Raw genomic sequence first — 21,491 nt, 5'->3', positions numbered from 1 at the left:
TATATATATATATATAGTAATAGCTAAAAAAGTTCTGTTGAGTTCAGAAAGTTTTCTATATATAGAAAAGAGGGGGAATCACTGGTAAAAGGAAAAATAAGTTCTCCAATCCAATAATATATAGCCCATTGAATTAAGAAAGTACACTTTATCATTGACTTGGTATGCATGAATACATTTTGCCTTAAGAAAGTGTCATTTTGGAGTGCCTGGGTGGCTCAGTTTGGTTAAGCATCCAACTCTTGATTTCAGCTCAGGTTACGATCTCAGGGTAATGAGATCAAGCCCTGTGATAGGCTCCATACTGGGTGCGGAGCCTGCTTGAGATTTTCTCTCTCTCTCCCTCTCCCTCCGCCCCTCCCTCCCCCCTCTTTCTCTCTCTCTCAAAAAAAGAGAAAGTGTCATTTCAAAACAGTTTGGGAGAGTGAACTATAAAGCAAAATCAAATAGTTCTAACAGTTAAGCTGCAGAACACAAGAATAGGTGAAAAAAAGTTTCACCTTTCTTCACTCCTGCCTCCCTTTCCCTAGCAACCCCAGTTACATGTTTGCATTTATGGTTTATTTAGAAATCTTTCTACAGACCATTAAGCAGAAAAACAGTTGCCTTTCAAAACAAACAAGCAAACAACAAATAAAGAGATGTTTTTCAATTTAATTTTTTTAATTCCAACAAAATTAACATAGTGTTATATTAGTTTCTGGTGTATAATACAGTGATTCAACAATTCTATACTCAGTGCTCATTACAATAAGTATACTCTTAATCCCCTTCACCTATTTCACCCATTCTCCCACTCACCTGCCCTTGGATAACCATCTGTTTATTCTCTTAGTTAAGAGTCTCGTTGTCTCTTTTTTTGTTTGCTCATTGGTTCTGTTTCTTAAATTCCACATATGAGTGAAATCATATGGTATTTGTCTTTCCCTGACTGACTTACTAAAAGGGACTTAACAAAAATGCTACTGCAAGAGATTACAGAGGAGTGATGAACAAACCATATATATTTGTTGTGGGCATTTTAGGGAGGTTCCTGTTTCTGTACTACTAAAAAGTGCACTAAAGCTCAAAAGAACCAAATTAAAGTCCTTATAGATTTTTTAAGTATGCTGTTTTATTTTTTATATACTTACTTTTTTATTTTTAATTTTAATTCCAGTACACCTAACATACAGTGTTATATTAGATTCAGGTATACAGTATAGTGATCCAACCATTCTACACGTTACTCAGGGCTCATCAGGATAAGTGTATTCTTAAACCTCTTCACCTATTTCCCCCATTTCCCCAACGACCTCCCCTCTGGTAACCATCAGTTTGTTCTCTATAGTTAAGAGTATAGATTTTTTTGTTTCTCTTTTTTTCTTTGTTCATCTGTTTCTAAAATTCCACATATGAATGAAATCATACGATATTTGTCTTTCTCTGATTGACTTATTTCACTTAGCATTATACCCTCTAGATCCACCCATGTTGTTGCAAGTGGCAAGATTTTATTCTCTTTCATGATGGAGTACTATTCCAATATCTCTATATACCTTATCTTCTTTATCTGTTCATCTATTGATGGACACTTGGGTTGCTTCCATAATTTGGCTTTTATAAATAATGCTGCAGTATACATAGGGGTGCATATATCTTTTTGAGTTCCTGTTTTTGTATTTTTGTGTAAATGCCAAGCAGTGGAATTACTGGATCATATGGTAATTCTATTTTTTTAAAGATTTATTTATTTATTTATTTATTTTTATTATTTATCAGAGAGAGAGAGGGAGAGAGAGAGAGAAAGAGAGCCCACAAGCAGGGGGAACAACAGGCAGAGGGAGAACAAGGCTCCCCACTGAGCAAGGAGCCCAATGCAGGACTCAATCCCAGGACCTTGGGATCATGACCTGAGCTGAAGGCACATGCTTAACCTACTGAGCCACCCAGGAGTCCCTCTATTTTTAATTTTTTGAGGAACCTCCATACTGTTTTCCACAGTGGCTGCACGAGTTTGTATTCCCACCAACATGAGTGTTCCTATTTCTCTAAATCCTCACCAACACCTGTTGTTTCTTGTGTTGTTGATTTTAGCCATTCTGACAGGTATGAGATGATATCTCATGGTGGTTTTGATTTGTGTTTCCCCGATGATGAATGATTTTTGAGCATCTTCTCATGTGTCTGTTGGCTGTCTGTATGCCTTTTTTGGAGAAATGCCTTTCATGTCTTCTGTCCATTTTTTATTTGGATTATTTGTTTTTAGGTTTGAGTTTTATAAGTTCTTTATGTATTTTGGATACTAACCCTTTATTGGATATGTCATTTGCAAATATCTTCTCTCATTTTGTAGTTTGCCTTTAGTTTTGTTGAATGTTTCTTTTACTGTGCAGAGCTTTTTATTTTGATGTAGTCTCAATAGTTTGTTTTTACTTTTGTTTCCCTCACCTCAGGAGACATATCTAGAAAAATGTTGCTATGATCATTGTCAGGGAATTTATAGCCTGTGCTCTCTTCTAGGATTTTTATGGTTTCAGGTCTCGCATTGAGGTCTTCCATCCATTTTGAGTTTATTTTTGTGTATGGTGTAACAAAGTGGGTCAGTTACATTCTTTTGCATGTTGCCGTCCAGTTTTCCCAACACCATTTGCCTTTTTCCATTGCATATTCTTGCCACCTTTGTCAAAGAGTAATTGGCCACATAATCGTGGGTTTATTTCTAGGCTCTCTATTCTGTTCTATTGATCTATGTGTCTATTTTTGTGCCAGTACCATACTATTTTGATTACTATAGCATTGTAGTATATCTCGAAATCTGGAATTGTGATATTTCCAGTCTTGTTTTTCTTTTTCAAATTGCTTTGGCTATTCAGGGTCCTTTTTGGTTCCATACAAATTTTAGGATTGTTCCAGTTCTGTGAAAAATGTTTGTATTTTGATAGGGATTGTGTAAATTGATAGGGATCATAGCTTGATTGAGTAGCATAGGCATTTTAATAATATTTGTTCTCCCAATTCATGCTCATGAAATATCTTTCCATTTTTGTCATCTTCCATTTCTTTCATCAGTGTTTTATAGTTTTCAGACTACAGGTCTTTTACCTCCTTGGTTAAGTTTAAGTCCTTGTTATTTTATTCTTTTTGGTGCAAATACAAATAGAATTGTTTTCTTAATTTCTCTTTCTGCTACTTCATTATTAGTGTACAGAAATGCAATGTATTTCTGTATATTCATTTTGTATCTTGCAACCTTACTGAATTCATTTATCAGTTCTAGTAGTTTCTTTGGTGGAGTCTTTAGAGTTTTCTATATATGGTATCATGACATCTACAAATAGTGAAAGTTTTACTTCTTCTTTGCTGATTTTGATGCCTTTTATTTCTTTTTGTTGTCTGATTGCTGTGGCTAGGACTTCCAGTACTATGTTGAATAAAAGTGATAAGAGTGGACATCCTTGTCTTGTTCCTGACCTTAGGGGAAAAGCTCTCAGTTTTTCACCATTGCGTATGATGTTAGCTGTGGCTTTTTCATATAAGGCCTTTATTACATTGAGGTATGTGCCCTCTAAGCCCATTTTGTTGAATACTTTTATCATGAATGGATGTGAAATGCTTTTTCTGCATTTATTGAAATGTGGAAGTAGTTCTTATCTTTCCTCTTATTGATGTGATGCATCACATTGATTGATTTGTGAATATTGAACCACCTTTGCATCCCAGGAACAAATCCCACTTGTTTGAGTTAAATGATTTTTTAAATGTATTATCAGACTTGGTTTGCTAATATTTTTCCCAGGATTTTTGCATCTATGTTCATTGGAGATATTGGCCTATAGTTCTCTTTATCTGGTTTTGGTATCAGAGTAGTGGTGGCCTCATAGAATGAATTTGGAAGGTTTCTTCCTTTTCTATGTTTTGGAATAATTAGAGAAGACTAGGTATCGACTCTTCTTTATTTGTTTGGTAGAATTCGCCTGTGAAGCCATCTGGTTCTGGACTTTTGTTTGTTGAGAGTTTTTTGATTACTGATTCAATTTCATTACTAATAATTGTTCAAATTTTCTATTTTTTCCTGATTCAGTTTTGGGAGGTCATATGTTTTTAGGAATTTGTTTCTTTTCGGTTGTCCAATTTGTCAGCGTATAATTTTTCATAATCTTATGATCCTTTATGTTTCTGTGGTGTTGGTTGTTATTTCTCCCCTTTCATTTCTGGTTTTATTTGAGTCCCCTCCACCCTTTTTTTCTTCTGATGAGTTTGATTTTGTTTCCGATTTTGTTGATCTCAAAAAACCAGCTCCTGGTTTCAATGATCTGTTCTGTTTGTTTTTTGGTTTCTATTTCTTTTATTTCTGCTCTACTGTTTATTTTTTCGTTCTTTCTACTGTATGGGGGTGTTGTTTGTTTGGATTTTTTTTCAGCTTCTTTAGGTGTAAGTTTAGATTCTTTGAGATTTTTCTTGCTTCTTGAGGTAGTCTTGTATTGGCATAAACTTCCCTTTTAGAACCATTTTTGCTGCATCTGGAATTGTTCTGACCATTGTGTTTTCATTTTCGTTTCTTTTTTTTTTTTTAAGATTTTATTTATTTATTTGACAGAGAGAGACAGGCAGTGAGAGAGGGAACACAAGCAGGGGTTTGGGAGAGGAAGAAGCAGGCTCCCAGTGGAGCAGGGAGCCTGATGTGGGGCTTGATTCCAGAACCCTGGGATCACGCCCTGAGCCAAAGGCAGATGCTTAACGACTGAGCCACCCAGGCACCACTCATTTTCATTTCTTTCCATGTATTTTTTTTTCTTTGATTTCTTGGTTGACCCATTCATTGTTTAGTAGCATGCTATTTAACCTCCATGTATTTATATTCTTTCCAGGTTTTTTCTTGTGGTTGATTTCTAGTTTCATAGCATTGCCATTGGAAAAGATGCATGGTATGACTTTGATTGTTTTTAATTTGTTGAGCCTTGTTTTGTGATCTGTTTTGGAAAATGTCCCATGTGCACTTGAAAAGAATATGTACTCTCTTTTGGGATGGAGTGTTCTGAATATATCTGTTAGATCCTTTTGGTCCAATGTATCATTCAAAACCACTGTTTCCTTGTTGATTTTCTTGGATAATATGTCCATTGATGTAAGTGGGGCATTAAATACCTTTTTATTGTATTACTATCAATTACTCCCTTTATATTTGTTATCAGCTGGTTTATGTATTTTGGGTGCTCCCATGTTGGCTCATAAATGTTTACAATTGTTTTATCTTCCTTTTGAATTCTTCTCTTTATGATTATGTAGTGTCTTTCTTTGTTTTGTTAAAGTCTTTGTTTTAAAGTCTATTTTGTCTGATACAAGCATTACTACCCTCACTTTCATTTGCGTGATAAATGTTTTTCCATCCCTTCACTTGCAAACTGCATGTGTCTTTAAGTCTGAAGTGAATCTCTTGTTGGCAGCATATATATGGGTGTTGCTTTTTTATCCATTTTTTTTTACCTTATGTCTTTCGAATGGTGCATATAGTCAATTAACTTTCAAAGTCATTATGGCTAGGTATGTATTTATTGCTATTTTGATACTTGTTTTTGTAGTTTTTCTCTCTTCCTTCTCCAGCTGTCTTCTCTCACGATTTGCTGAGGTTGTTTTTTTTTTTCCTGTTGATATACTTGGATTCCTTTCTCTTTATTTTTTGCCTATCTATTACCAGTTTTTGATTTGTGGTTACCATGAAGCTTGTATATAACATCTCATGCATATAGAAGTCTATATTAAGTTGATGGCTGCTTAAATTTGAATCCATTCTAAAAGCACTACATTTTTACTCCTCTTCCCTGAACATTTTAGATATATGGTGTCATACTTTATATCCTCCACAGAGGTTTCCTTTCCACTCAGAGTCCTGTTTAACATTTCTTGAAGGCCATTTTAGTAGTGATGAATTTCTTTAACTTTTGTTTGTCTGAGAAATTCTTTGTCTCTTCCTCTATTCTGAGTGGTAGCCTTGCTGGATAGGGTATTCTTGGTTGCAGGTTTTGTTTTCTTTCAGCACTTTGAATACACCATGCCACTCCTTTTAAGCCTGCACAGTTTCTGCTGAAAAGCCCGCTGAGAGTCTAATGGAGTTTCCCTTGTATGTAATGTTTTCTTTTCTCTCTTATCACCACATTTTGCAATTTTAATAAGTGTGTGTCTTGGTGTGGACCTCCTTAGGTTGATTTTACTGGGGGCTCTCTGTGTCTCCTGGATCTGGATTTCTGTTTCCGTCCCATATTCTGGAAACTTTCAGCTATTATTTCTTCAAATATATTTTCTGCCCCCTTTTCTCTCTCTTCTCTTTCTGGGATCCCTATAATGATAATGTTTTTATGCTTTATGGTGTCATTGAATTCCCTATTTTCATTTATTATTTTTGCTGTCTCACATTCTGCTTGATTGCTTTCCTTTAGTCTGTCCTCCAGGTCACTGGTCTGTTCTTCTGCTTCCTCTAGTCTGTCTTTATTCCCTCTAGTGTATTTTAAATTTCAGTTATTGAGTTCATCATTTCTTTTTTTAAAATATTTTATTTATTTATTTGTTTGTTTGTTTATTATTAATTAATTTATTTATTTACCAGAGACAGAGAGAGCACAAGCAGGGAGAGCAGCAGAGTTCTTCATTTCTGATTTTTAAAAAATGTTTTCTTTCTTTTTCTTAAGGGTCTTACTGAGGCTCTCCACTCTTTTTTCAAGTTCAGTGCATATCTTTATGACCATTATTTTAAATTTTCTATCAGGCATGTTATTTATCTTTGTTTCATTTAGGTCTCTTGCTGTGATTTTGTCCCCCTTTTCATGTCATATTCCTTTATCTTCTCATTTTGTCCAATTCTCTGTATCTGTTTCTATATGTTAGGAAAGTAAGCTATGTCTCCTTCTCTTGAAAGTAGTGGCCATATGAAGGAAAGGTCCTGTGGTGCCCTGCAATGCAATGTTCCTTGTTAACCATAACCTGGCACCTCAGGGGTGTCTTCTGTGTTTGTTACATATACCCTGCTTTTGCCTTCAGTACAATTATCTACAGTGGCTCTCTTTGCCTCATGATCAGGGTTTGGTCCCTGTGTTGTTAGGGAGCAAGTCTGGGCCACCTTAGGCTTGAGTTGAATCAGACCAGGCATTTGCCAGAGCTGTGGCAGCATCAAACTGCAGGGTGCTCTTCCTGTCTTGTTCCCTGAGAAGCTGTCATTGTCAGCTGTCCTTCAGTCAGACCAGACGTGTGCTCCCAGCCCACTGCTGGGTTTGCAGTCAGAATGGTGTTTGTGGTTATCTTCTTTTTTCCCTGGGGCAGGATTCACTTTGGAGTGGTTCTGGCCTCTGTCAGGGTTGCTTCACTCTGCCAGGCTTCTGGCACTCCTTTGGATGGTCTCCTGCCATGGGCATCTTGGAAGGGGCATGTCCACAGGAGAATGTGAAGTGGGGCACACAGTGTCAGCAAGGTCTATGCTGTTCCACTGTAGGAGGAGACCTGCAGCCATCCTGGAAAAACTGCCCAGTCTGAGATGGAGGGGATGGTCTGTAGAAGAGCACAGAGGTCAGGCAAGCTTTGTGGAGAGTGTTCATCCTGCATTGGTTCCTACAGTTGTCTGGGTAGGTAGGCTGTGGGGAGGTGGAAGGAAATGGCACCTACCAGCTCTTTTATTTTGGGAGTCTTCCAAAGATCCCTCCCCCAGCACATGCTCTGAGATTAGTAAATAAATCTCCTTCTTGTATACCCAAGCATTTTTTAAACTGCTGTTTCTATGCTACATTTCAGTGGAGCTGTTTATTGTCCTGTCTAAGGGCAGGCACTCAGGTTCCAATCACCCTCTGGCTCTCCCAGAGTGGAGCTGCTGAATTTTAAAGTGCTAGGTGTTAAGCCTCACTGATTGTAATAACTCACAAAATAGGTTCTATTTGTTTTCAAAGCCAAATATTATGGGGATTCATTTTCCCAGCATGGGTCCCTAATGCCTGTGGTATCTGGTATAGGGTCTGCACCTCTCTCTTTTCCTCACCCAATGTGTCCTTCCCTCCCATGGACAGTCCTGTGGGTCAGTTTCGCTCCTGACTATATCTCTGCCCTTTCTACCCTCTTTGATGTGGCTTCTCTACATTTAGCTATGGAGAGTCTGTTCTGCCAGTCTTTGGTCATTTTCTGGTTTATTTACTATAATGTGGATGTTATTTAGGTAAGATCACAGGATGAGGTGACAAGTAAGGGACAAGGATGCTCCTACTCTCCCATCTTCCTCAGAGAAGCATGTTGTTTTAGATTTCATTGTTCTCCACTGATGAGTTTGGAAACACTAGGAAATACTATACTATTGGAAAGAATGTTTGTTTTGTTAATTAAGCTAATTTTGTGGGATTTTTATTAATCTCTTTTGTATGTGTTTATTTTGTATGATGTGTGTATGACTCTGTGTGTGTTTTGTGTGTGTGTGTGTGTGTGTGTGTGTGTGTGTAACCCTTTTGGGAAGGATGTAAGATAGTTCATTATTGCTCCAGAATAAGTATATAGTGAGCTGTGTGATTAATACCTCCATGTTTAGAAAATTAAGGTGTAACATTGATATTGGCTCACCTTCGTCTTCCTGTTGGCCAAATAAAAAATGAAAAAAAAAAACACAGAAGAGGATTTTTTTCCTCCTAAATATATTGGAATACCCATTGGGATGGGAAGAAGGCTCTTAAGAGAAAGGAAGAAGACACAATATTGCTGCATCTTTTTTAGGAATTGTTATGACCCGAGGCCATTTTTTTCAACAGAAATCTATAACCTTATTTCCTTGCCTTCATATATGGAAAAGCTCTAAACCATATGACATTACACATTATTCTTTACTCAGTGGGGATTAGACCAGAAATACAATAACATTGTCCATATATTTAAAACACTATCTAATAACAATTCAGGCTTTCTTACCTTCTTTGTGCTCTTCCCTGCTGGTGTTTCATTGTGTGTAACCTATCTAAAATTCCTGAAGAGTTGAAGAAGCTTTTGTTGTGAAATATAATAAAGCCTTGATTAATTGGAAGCTAACTAACCAGAACTCTCAATTAACCAGTTTTATTTGTTTATTTTTTGCTATACTCTCCTTTTAGAAGGAAGAGGCAAATGACAAGAAAACAAGCTGTTAACAGGTATTTATGTATTTATTTTTTAAAAATCAACTTCCTGGGAATGTCCTGGAGCCTGTACAGATTCAGCCCGACTTCAATAATTTTGTTCCCTGTACTGTACTTATTAAGGTAGGAAAGTAGAGCCATTTAAAATTTTTAGAGCAAATGTCAAATCTTTCTTAATCCTTAGTTAATAATAAGAAAAACAAAATCCAAATAGTTTATTAGACCCTGTCTATCCATTTGAAGGTACTAGTTAATTGGGTCTCCACAGTTTCATTTTTGACAGTAGTCATTCATATCTATTAACTGGGAATGGATTCCAGGACCATGCAGTGGGGAGATGACTTCCAGCCACAGGGAACAACTCCTTCCCTGGGAACTAAGGCAGAAGCTAGGGAAAGGCTGCAAAGTTGATGCGGGTTGAGTGAGGGTCACTGACACAGAAACCATGACACCTATGTAAAATAACAAGAAGGTAATTCACTCACCCCATGACTTTGGAATGCTTGGGAAGGTACATTCACTTTTACAGGGCAGCACAGGTTATTAAGTGTGCTGTAGCAATAAAGGGGAAAAATAGGACATCTAATCTTGTGGAGTTGTTCTAAGCATTAGGCATGGATATATTTTGTAAGCATGCCATTAGTTCTAAAATATTTGAAATTTCTTTTTCTAAAAATACATTTAAAAAAAGATTTGGAAGTCTAAGAAGATTTATGCTTGAAACTTCTTAAAATTATCTAGGACAATTTCAGCTGAATTGCAATACCATATTGCCCATATTGCTCTAGGCTTTACACCTTTTAGATTGTAATGAGGAAAATAATGGACAATAACTCAGAGAAGCAATGGCAAAGGAGGGCAACCTGTGGTAATAAAGTGCAAAAGTACATTTTGATATTGCCTGGCAGTAGTGCCCCCTCTTCTCTTCCATATACCCTTCTCAGGTTGAATCACCCTTTGGTGACTTTTTCCCAATTTCTTCAGGGCTGCCCTTGATAATATGTTTTATCCATATTTTTCTATAAGAAAAATACCATAGGGTTATGGGGGAGATGGGGACACACCATGTGGGTTTTCAATGTAGAAAATGAAAACCACTATGGTGATGTTTGTAATATCTAGGACATTTCCTATACTAAATATTACTTTTAAATATCACGCACACTAAATAATACCCAAGTGACCTGAAGCAGTGGATGTGCCTCCTTAAGTGCCAAACTTTCTATTAGACTGTAACTTTAGTGCTGGGGGAGACTAGAATCCACTAGATTTCATTTATGAATGATTTTAACTGAAAAACTTTACATGGTTTGAGTTTTGAGTTTAGTCTTGAGATATTGAAAGTAATTTTTTTTAATTTTAAATGAATGCAATTTAATTCAGACATTGAAATTGACTTTCATTTTATTTTAATTTTCCTAGTAAAATGACTTGCAAATTAATGCAATGTTCTCTTCATTTAATTAATTGTAACAGTAGTTTATAACTATATAGATTTATTTTAGATTAATCAGAGCGCACATTACATATGTACATATTTATGTAATGAGTTTTTACATTTGCTATAATCTGAGAAAAACCATGAAATGTTCTTCAAAGTATATGCACTGATGCATTCACATAAACTACAGAGAAACAGGAAAATCACAAACTCTTAACGCCTACTAATGCAAGGCTGGTAATGTAAATGAAAGGCCATAAGCAATAGGGAGTGGTGACCTGGAGAGTATATATTCTTTCCAAAGATGTCAGCTATTACTCAGTGTAGAGATTGCCACCATGTGGGAATGTAGGCCCAATATTGTTAAGCTCTCAGCTTTTTAAGAGAAGCCAGGAATGCAGATTTTTATTTGAAATTCCCTAATTCTTAAATGTTGGTAACCAACTCAATAAAAGCAAAAACAACAACAAAAAAAAAAAAAGAAAAAGAAAGAAACACTATGCAGGGTAAACAAAATCATCTATGGTCTGGATCTAGTCCACGGGCTGTCAGTACATGACCTCTGTTTTAAATTGTAAATCCTCTAGGTACTGCAATTTAGAAGAAAAAAAAAAATCACAGTATGTTATAAATATACCTGAAGATCTTGATGATGGAAAATTCATGTAAAGTGAATTAAAAATAAGTGGAATGCTTATAAATAATTCTTATGGTAGTCAAAATTGTGGTTTTGCACGTCATGATTTTTCCTTACTATATGGTAATAGCCAAGATAGTTTCCCTTAATTTGGTTTGAAAATTAAGATGAAATTATGAATTTTTTACTTTCATATTTATCAATGAAATGCAGTGTGAAAGATCATTACTGCCATATCCAAAGAGAACATTTAAGTATAGGTTCTGTCACATAACATAATTAAGGCTTCCATTTAAAGCCTAATTCATGGTGCTTTAATAGGAAGAAGGCCATATACATAGTATGTGTTCTCTTAATTTTAAGTTTACTTGCCTTTCAACAAATTTCCAATTTCTTCTAGCAAAATTCCTTTATTTGTACAAATGGTTAAAGAAATAAAAGAAATATAAGTAGTTAACACAATAAAACTTAATTCGAACTTTTGATTGGCATTGGCAAAAATAAAACAGAAGTTGGTCATTGGTAATTTTTGTTTGAGGTAACTGATTGATCTGAGACTTCACTTGTTTGTCTGTCTTGCCCTGGACCTTAGCACACAATCCCACTGTGCTACAATGCTTTTAACATCCGTATGCCCCTTTCATCACTGGCAAGCTAAAAGTTTATTTGTCTAAAAAGGAAACAAATTCCAATCTTTCCAGAAAAAAAAGAAAAAGAAAAAGAAAAGAAACAAACTTCACTGCTTTAAAGGCCCCTAGGATCTGCACCATAAATCCTTAGGGTGGTCAGCTAAGGGGCACCTAGGTGGCTCAGTCAGTTAAGTAGTCTGCCTTCAGCTCAAGTCATGATCCCAGGGTCCTAGGATCAAGCCCCACATTGGGCTCCCTCTCCCTCTGCCTGCTGCTCCCCCTGCTTGTGCGCTCTCTCTCTCTCTCTCTCTCTGTGTCAGATAAATAAATAAAAACTTTAAAAAAAGGGTGGTCAGTTAACATTGTCATTTCTGATGAGAAACTTATCAGAGGACTTTTAAAAAAAGAAAAAAGTGTAAAAGAAAAAGAAAAGAATGCACAATCTCAAATTCTAAATTAACTTTTAAAAGCCTCCTATTTATCAACAAATTATTCTAGTTGCAGATTTAACACAGACATGTGTAAAAGATGAGAAATTGTTGGACAACTGGTCAATACATATGACAATGTGCAAAATAGGTGATGTTTACCTAAATAAAATTTGGGTAGACAGCGCTTCCCTTTCTAGATCATCAGATAGTTTTGACCACAAGTAATCTGTTGTGTGATAGGGATGAACGATGTTTAAATATACTAATTAATTAAAACTGTTGTCTAAAAACTCTAACAACTGGAAATTCTTAGTTAATTGGTTAGTCCTCAGAGGTAGAGAATTTAAGAAGTGAATGATTATTTGATACATTTAACCCGTGTAGACATATAAATAAGGTAATTCAGGAAAAATTTTGATGAACAGCTGCTACTCTTATTTTTGCCAGAACATAATAATATCTAACATTTTTCAGACATGATATCCCAAGTTATTTTAGGTCATTTAATCTTCATAATAACCTTACAAGGTAGGTGATATTATTGTGATCCTTGTTTTACAGATGATGGTACTGAGGCACAGAGAAGGTTAAATGACTTATCTGAGGCCACACAGCCTACAAATATCAGAGCCAGCATTTGAATCAAGGCAGTCTGATTATAAAGCTCATATACTTTGGATCAATATATTTTATAAACTGACAACTGGAATCAGACTAATTATCAAATTCATATATATATATTTATTCTGATTTACTGGAAAATGGCATTCTTATTCTGAAATCAATTTTAGTAGCATCATTTTTATTGTGTAATAAATTAGCAAGATTGATTATAAAATAGATCAAATAGAAAGAGCAGGAAATAATGAGAGACATTTGTAGACCAATAACCAAGTCTACATTTTGCTACATTTGATTCAGAGCTCTTTTTTAAAAAATGTATCTGTAAAGCATTATTGATATAACTAACACCAATTTCCTTTCTCCTCCACCCTTCATTAGAGTTAACCACTGTTTTAAAATTTGTGTGAATTATTGCTCTGTGTTTTTTTATCATATGTGTATTTATGCACAAACAATATGCAGTATTAGTTTTTGTGTTTTTAAAATATACCTAAATGGTTTGGTGCTATACTACCCTTTTGTAATCATTGTTTTTACATTATGTTTTTGAGACTTATCTATGTTGATACATGCCGATCTAGTTCATTTAAAAAATTTTTTTAAAGATTTTATTTATTTATTTGACAGAGAGACAGCCAGCGAGAGAGAGGGAACACAAGCAGGGGGAGTGGGAGAGGAAGAAGCAGGCTCCTAGCAGAGGAGCCTGACATGAGGCTCGATCCCATAACGCCAGGATCACGCCCTGAGCTGAAGGCAGATGCTTAACCGCTGTGCCACCCAGGCACCCCAGTTCATTTATTTTTTAATTGTCCATTCTACTATTTAATTGCACGAGTATACCACAGTTTGATTATTCTTTACTATACTGATGGACATTTAGATTGTTTTCAATTTTCTGTTATTACATACAGTGCTGTAAATGGACATCATGTTTTCTTGTGCCCTTTTTGGAGAATTTCTCTGGGGTATAAACCTAGAAGTAAAATCATTGAGCTGTGGGCTATGCACATCCCAACTTTAATAGTTATTGCTGAATTGCTCTCCAAAATTGTTCTGCCTTACACTCCTACTAGTGTTATACAAGAACCCTTATTTCCCCACATTTTACCAATGTGGTAGAATTTTTTTAAAAGATCTTATTAATTTGTTTGAGATAGAGAGAGAGAGAAGCAGACTCCCCACTGAGCAGGGAGCCAGACTCAAGGCTCGATCACAGGACCCCAAGATCATGACCTGAGCCGAAGGCAGATGCTTAACTGACTGAGCCACCCAGGTGCCCCTGTGGTAGATATTTTTAACAAACAATTCCTTTGAAGAAAAAAATAATTCTTTTTATTGATTCTCTTTCATGATTATACCCAGAGATGAAACACTGATTCTGATCACTTAGGGCACATGACAATTCTTACTGAAACTATTTTTGTCATTATTCTTCATTTTAAAACATACGTAGTTCAGATATGAATAAAAATACTATTTAAAGTTTGTAAAGTATTTTCCAGGTTACAAAGCACTTTCCCATAAAGCCTCATTTGATGAGAGTGTGGTATAGCAGGAAGAGCTATGGAAAGAGTCACAAGTCCATGGACTTAAAACAACACTGAAAATAACTCTGTGGCTTGGGACCTCAGTTGCCACATCCGTAAAATTAGGATGTTGGACTAAACAGTCTCCTAGAGACATATTATAACCTTTAATCTATGATGCATATGTTCCCTTTCCCCTGAAGCTATAATTTACTTATTGTGCATAAGACAAAGAAAAAATGGAATTTATCAATTTGTGAAAAGTGTTATAACACTCTCTGGCATAGTCAAGATCATATTTATTATTTATCCTATATATCTTTGTGTTTCTTTTAATTTAAGGACAGTTGGGGGTGGGAGGTGGGATAGAAGATTGAAGCAGGATCTCAGCACTATGACTAGACACACCATCTTGAATTATTCTTCAATGTTTCCCATTTTGAATCATCATATTACAAATGCTGAAATACAATGAAAGTCCAACTACAATTTATTATGGTTTTGTGTTTCTTTTCAAGCTCTTTTTACATGTTTCAGATTCAGAGAAGAGGGTCTTCAATATTTCAACTCACTTAAGATTTGATTCCAATAATGCTTTTATGGTCCTGTACATAAAGGGCCCCTCCCTTAAAGTAGTGGGATGACTCAGATTGACTTTTCTGTATATTCTGTATTTCTTTCTGGATGGGGGAATAACTAATTGGATTTTGCGTTTGGGAGATTTTTTATTAAATGAGCTGGGTCTGTACCTGAGAGTTTAACAAAGAGCTTTTGGGGTTTCTTAGATTCCATGTGTACTGGAAAGAACATCCAGTTAGAAACCTGTCTAATATTGGAAGAGATTAAATCATAAAAGGTAGTCAGTTGGGGGACTCCTGGGTGGTTCAGTCAGTTAAGCACCTGCCTTCAGCTCAGGTCATGGTCCCAGGGTCCTGGGATGGAGTCCCACATCAGGCTCCTTGCTCAGTGTGGAGCCTGCTTCTTCCTCTGCCTACTGTTCCCCCTGCTTGTGCTCTCTCTCTCTCTTTCCCTCTGACATATAAATAAATAAAATTTAAAAAAATAAAATAAAAGGTAGTTAGTTGAAATTGATTTTACTTAAACTTCAAGAATTGCCAGTGTACCACACAAACACACTCACGTACCATCACACATTAACACACACAAATACATCCTATCTCTATCACAGAATACTATTATTTTCAATTACTTTTAAAAAGAAATCTATGAAGACATGAAAACAGTTATGTTTTTAGTGAAGCTTCTACTTATGGAAGGTGGTAATTGTGGCAAACAAAATCTAAATCAATTAATCTCTTGTGATGATGAAATTTTTAGGGACTTCTCTATAAGTAGTCCTGGGAAAAATTTTTGACAATGGCCTTCCTGGGAAGTGAACTGACTTCCCACAGTGTTTCAAATCAGATATTACAAGAAATTTGTTGTTAATACACTTTGTTCAGATGATCTCCAGATTAATACAATTCACATGTGTATAACTCATTGTTCAAATGTGACAATAAGCCTAGAGAATCCCACATGAGCTGCTTTTGAGGGTTTTACCTACTTGTGAACTGACTGTGGGACTCCTATTTAAGAACTTCCATTGCTATTTTGCTAATTGGCACCCCATTTTATGGTTTAAGCATAATCTGAAAACCACTATTTTGCTTTCTCTGTTACTTCCACAAGTTCAGAGGAACTTGTGCCAAATTACCTAAATCCCACCTATCCTATGTGGAGATTTAATTAGATTAGATAACTTTTTCAATAAGCACTAAGTAAATCAATTAAAACACAAGATATCACAAAGCATTTAAGCCACTTTTATAAGTCAGAGCATTTTCACAAAAGCACTTCTTGGACATAATACACTAGGTGGCTGACAAGACTATTGAAAAATCATTACTTTAAGAAAATAAATATTATGGCTGCTGAGTATTTATTAAAAAAACAACAACAACAATGGGGGGGGGCAGGTGTGTCTGGGTGGCTCAGTCAGTTAAGCATTTGCCTTAAGCTCAGGTCATGATTCCAGGGTTCTGGGATCAAGCCCTCCATCGGGCTCCCTGCTCAGGGGAAGTCTGCTTCTTTCTCTCCCCCTCCCCCTGCTCATTCTCTCATGAACAAGCTTTCTCACTTTCTCTTCCAAATAAATAAATAAAATCTTAAAAAAACAGGAAAGGTGGAAACATGTTTCTAAAAAGTGCTCTTTATATTTGAGATGTTAATGGATCTTTATTTACAAAATAATTTGCAGTTGTTCCATGTAGTATTCCTTTTTTTTTTTTTAATGGAGTACTACACTTTTGTTAGACTAAACAAAGCCTTGGCAAAGAACATTTATTTTTTATCTCAAAACATCAAAATAATGGACATTTTTATCTGTACCTCTGTCTCCAAGAATCCCCATGTGTTTCACCATGGATGGTATCTAAATAATAATACTATAATATAGTATGGTAAATACTCCTTTTTGCTATTATTGAAAACCCAGTTTGAACCTTGAGCAAGTCATTTACATGAAGTTTCCTTGGGATTACCTACATTCTTGTCCACTCTGACCTTGTAATTTTGCTCACAGTTGGAAATGTAATGCAGAGTGACTAAGATAATGTTGTTTACACAGACTTTAAGTGGATTGACATTATAGTCAAGCAAGTGTCACATCACCCAAAGTGAAGGAAGACTTAATTACCATAATCCCGTGAATACTAAAATTTCTTGGCCATGTGTAGAATAATAATGTGTAATGTTCTGCATGTTACATTTAATAATGTGAAGGTACAATACATTAGGTCTCAGGCTGTGTGTTTCTTTAATATAAATGAAAGGAAAGTGGAATTACAGAAGGAAAATGGACTTTGTAGTAGGATACTTGTCTGAATGTTCAGGTGAAGTCTGTCTTTTGTTTTTTTTTTTTAACTTAGAAGAGTTGCCTAATGATGTGAAAATGAAGGGACTGCTAAAATATCCATAAATCTAGACACCAGTGGGTACGGTGACAGACCATGAATTTCTCTGGAGGGTGCAGGGTAGATTTAACTAAATGACTGAGACAGGATAAAAAGGAAAGGCTGATAACCACCTATTATTATGCAACGGGGAACGTATCATTATTTTACAAAGATAGTGGTGACATTTTCTAAAATTGTATAGCCCTAATCTTAAATTTGTCAGTGTAACTAACTAGTTGCTAAAATGGAGTTGATTCTAAGACCCAGTATGAATGCATTTAAAAAGGCAATGCATTGTTCCTAAATTGGTAGGGTTTGTAATACATCTTGAATGCTACAAAATAATGTTAGGAAATGGGACTATTATGCCAAAATGGCCGTTCTTTGGTTTGTAGTCCTTGAAGGAATTATGTTCCATGGCAACGTGCTCTACAGTCCTGCAGATAGATACATGTGAAGTGCCCTGAAGTCTAGTCCTGCTTAGTGTTTTTGATAACAATAAGTTTTCAATACAGTGAATACATTTGCTGAAAGAGTTCTCCTCTCAGCATATTAGGACTCCAAAGATCTGCTGTTACTTTAGATTATTATCTGGAATTTTTGTTTTTTAACTAAACCTACTGTTCAAGAAGGGGCAAGTATAAAATGATTTAGCCATAAAACATAAAACTGTTTTTAAATAAATCCATTAGAAAACTGAGATGTAAAAAATATATAACTCAATCAACTGATTTATGTAAATGATATATTATTCATAATCCACAGTACAAAGTGCTAGATCATCTGATATATACAATGTTCCAGATTTTTTTTTAAAGATTTTATTTATTTATTTGACAGAGATAGAGACAGCGAGAGAGGGAACACAAGCAGGGGGAGTGGGAGAGGAAGAAGCAGGCTCATAGTGGAGGAGCCTGCTGTGGGGCTCCATCCCATAATGCCGGGATCACGCCCTGAGCCGAAGGCAGACGCTTAACCGCTGTGCCACCCAGGTGCCCCAATGTTCCAGATTTTTAAAAAAAATATGTAAAAGCTGTTAAAACATATAAAATACTGAAGGTTTTTAATAACAACAGCCATGCTTTGATATGTTCCAAGTAAGAGAATTTAAAGCATTTTGAACTGATACATCATTACAAAATATTCTCTCTACAGATAATATTTTTATTTAATTATTAAAATAAAATTATTTGATTTTTATTTGATGAAAATCAAATGATTTGGACATTTTCATTTAATTAATAAGATTTTATTTACTTATTCTAGAAAGGGAGAGAGAGCAGGGGAAGGAGCAGAGGGAGAGGGACAAGCAGACTCCACGCTGAACACAGGGCCTAACACGGGGCTCCATCTCAGGACCCTGAGATCATGACCTAAGGCAAAACCAAGAGTTGAGCACTTAACCAACTGAGCCACCCAGGCGCTCCAGACATTTTCATTTTAAATGGCTAGTTCTAGCCAAATAATATATTACTGTAATACAGTTGGTTAGCAGATCTGTATGGGTATGCTGCTTTAGAGTGAAATTAGCCTAAATAACAAAAATAGTGATTTTAGGGGCACCTGGGTGGTTCAGTCCTTAAGCGTCTGCCTTTGTCCCAGGGCATGATCCTGGCGTCTGGGATCGAGCCCCGCATCAAGCTCCTCTGCTGGGAGCCTGCTTCTTCCTCTCTCACTCCCCCTGCTTGTGTTCCCTCTCTCACTGGCTGTCTTTCTCTCTGTCAAATAAATAAATAAAATCTTTAAAAAAAATAGTGATTTTATATACTTTATGCTGTAAGAGTTTTACAAATACCCATTAAATTACATATTGATATATCTAACATTTTAAGTATAAAGTTTTTTTTTAAATTTTTTGATCATGATTTACATTTGGCAGTAAAGCACCTACTGAACATTACATGAAAGGATTTGGGACATCTATCTGAGGCAGCCCATTTAAACATAGTATATACATACTTTACTTTTGGTTGCATTAAAAACAAATTGTGCTTTCCTTAATTTGTATTTGTCCAGTTCTCCTGCTTCAAAGTCACTGCTTGTGTTTTTTGGGAGCTAAGTTAAACTTGGATTCACGTAGAGATAAAGGAGTTTTTAATAAAGTTGGGCTTGACACAAACAAGGTGGTTAGAGACAGTGTCTTTTTTCTTTTAATGAAAATTTTATTTTAGAGCAGCTTTAAATTTATACAAAAATTGCAAAGATAGTACAGAGACTTTCCTCACACTCTGGACTCAGTTTTCCTATTGTTAACATCTTATAATTAATAAATCAATTTGTCACAATTAATGAAGCAATACTGATACAACATTATTAACTAAAGTTAGACTTTATTCAGACTTCTTCAGTGTTTTCTTAATGTCCTTTTTCTGTTCCAGAAATTAGGATATCCTTACATTTAGTCATCATGTCTCTTTAGACTCCTCTTGGTTATGACAGTTTCTCAGACTTTCCTAGTTTTGGATGCCCTTGAGAGTTTTGAGGAGTACAGGTCAGGTATTTGTAGAATGCCCTTCAACTGGGGTGTGTCTGGTGTTTTTCTCATTGTAAAATTGAATTTGGGGGTAGAAGACCATAGAGGTAAAGTGGCATCTTCATATCACATATGATGTGTGATATGTGGGGTTTTTTGAGCACTTTCTTACTTTCTACCACTACAAAATGCTTCAGGCTCATCTTGTATATTTTCTGCCCTAGTCCTAGAATCAGCCATTACAGGAAGTTTTAGTTAAGGGACAATTTGATCTTTTCAATCCTGAGCAAGCACTGGAGGTGGCTAAGAAAGAGGGTTAAGGGAACTCTCTCAGTTCCATTTTCTTGCTGGTACCCTAAATTGTGTATCATTTTGATAATGCATATAGGCTTCATTCTTTCACCACATACACATCTGCCCTTTCTTTCGTAATAGTGAGGAGAGAATAAAAAACTTCGTGGTCTTCTGCACTCACAAACATTCATGGTCAGGTATAGATTTAAAAATGTAGGGGCGCCTGGGTGGCACAGCGGTTAAGCGTCTGCCTTCGGCTCAGGGCGTGATCCCGGCCTTATGGGATCGAGCCCCACATCAGGCTCCTCTGCTGTGAGCCTGCTTCTTCCTCTCCCACTCCCTCTGCTTGTGTTCCCTCTCTTGCTGGCTGTCTCTATCTCTGTCAAATAAATAAATAAATAATCTTTAAAAAAATAAAAAAAAAAATGTAATGTGCAACTCTCCCAAATACATGTCCTTTCTGCAATCCACCCTCACTCTGCATCCAATATAGTAGTTTATCATCAGTTCCTGAGTCACCATGGATTCATTTTTTTTTCCTCAGAGAGGTTTTGTAGTCAAACAAGTTTGGAAAACATGGGGTTAAATACAAATAAAAATTTATCACAGGTCTTCTCAGAGCCTATAACTTGTTCATTTGCTCTATGAACCTGTAAGAGGAGATACAATACACAAGACTTTTCAGTCTTTTTTGGTTAAAAGAAACTTTTTGTTCAGACAACCAGCATTCTATGAAACACACTTTTGGAAATGCTGCTATAGTGGTAAGAGCCCTGACTTTGTAGTCAGATATCTTGTGTTTAATCCCTTACTGTACCAACAACTAGCTCTATGATCACAGGCAAATCAGTTACCATCTATAAGTCTCTGTTTTCTTGTCCATAAAATGGATCTATTAATGTCCCTCATAAGATTATTGTGAAGAGAAAAAATGAGCAGAAGTATGTAAAAATGTTTTGGAAATGCTAAAATGATGTGGAAATGTAATAAGCACCATGAAGTTAGGTACCATGCCTTTGTTTTGCTGACCACTTTTATCTCTGGTATCTAGCATATTTTCCTGGCATTTAGTCTTCAATAGTCAATAAATATTTATTAAGCAATTAAATGGTATTACTATCTCTTACATTATTTTCTATTTCTCTCCAAGTGCTGTATAGCAGCTTATGATATTTTATAAATTGTTTTTTGAAATTAGGAGTCCATGTAACAAAATACAGGTAGAAACACAGTTGAAGTGGCTATATATATGCAAAAAACCTTGTGAGGCCATCCTTTGTTTTGCTGAGCATGTGCTCACAGCCAATGACTGGCTGCATTCAGATTAGTTTTCATTACTTCAAGCAGACCCGATTTTTTTTTTTTT

General features: G+C 35.8%; 1 protein-coding gene across 1 annotated transcript in view; it reads left to right on the top strand.

Moving 5' to 3' along the window:
* DACH2 (dachshund family transcription factor 2) overlaps positions 1 to 21,491 on the top strand; it is an 835,748-nt gene that overhangs the window by 224,940 nt on the left and 589,317 nt on the right. Inside the window, exon 2 of the mRNA XM_008700629.2 lies at positions 9,090 to 9,128. Coding sequence (XP_008698851.2) covers positions 9,090 to 9,128 — 39 coding nt within the window. The remainder of the gene's footprint in view (positions 1 to 9,089; positions 9,129 to 21,491) is intronic.

This window comes from Ursus maritimus (assembly GCF_017311325.1).
Source record: "Ursus maritimus isolate PB19 chromosome X unlocalized genomic scaffold, ASM1731132v1 scaffold_X1, whole genome shotgun sequence".
NCBI classification, from domain to species: domain Eukaryota; kingdom Metazoa; phylum Chordata; class Mammalia; order Carnivora; family Ursidae; genus Ursus; species Ursus maritimus.
The sequence above is the reverse complement of the archived record's forward strand: the minus strand, read 5'-3'. Positions and strand labels throughout refer to the sequence as shown.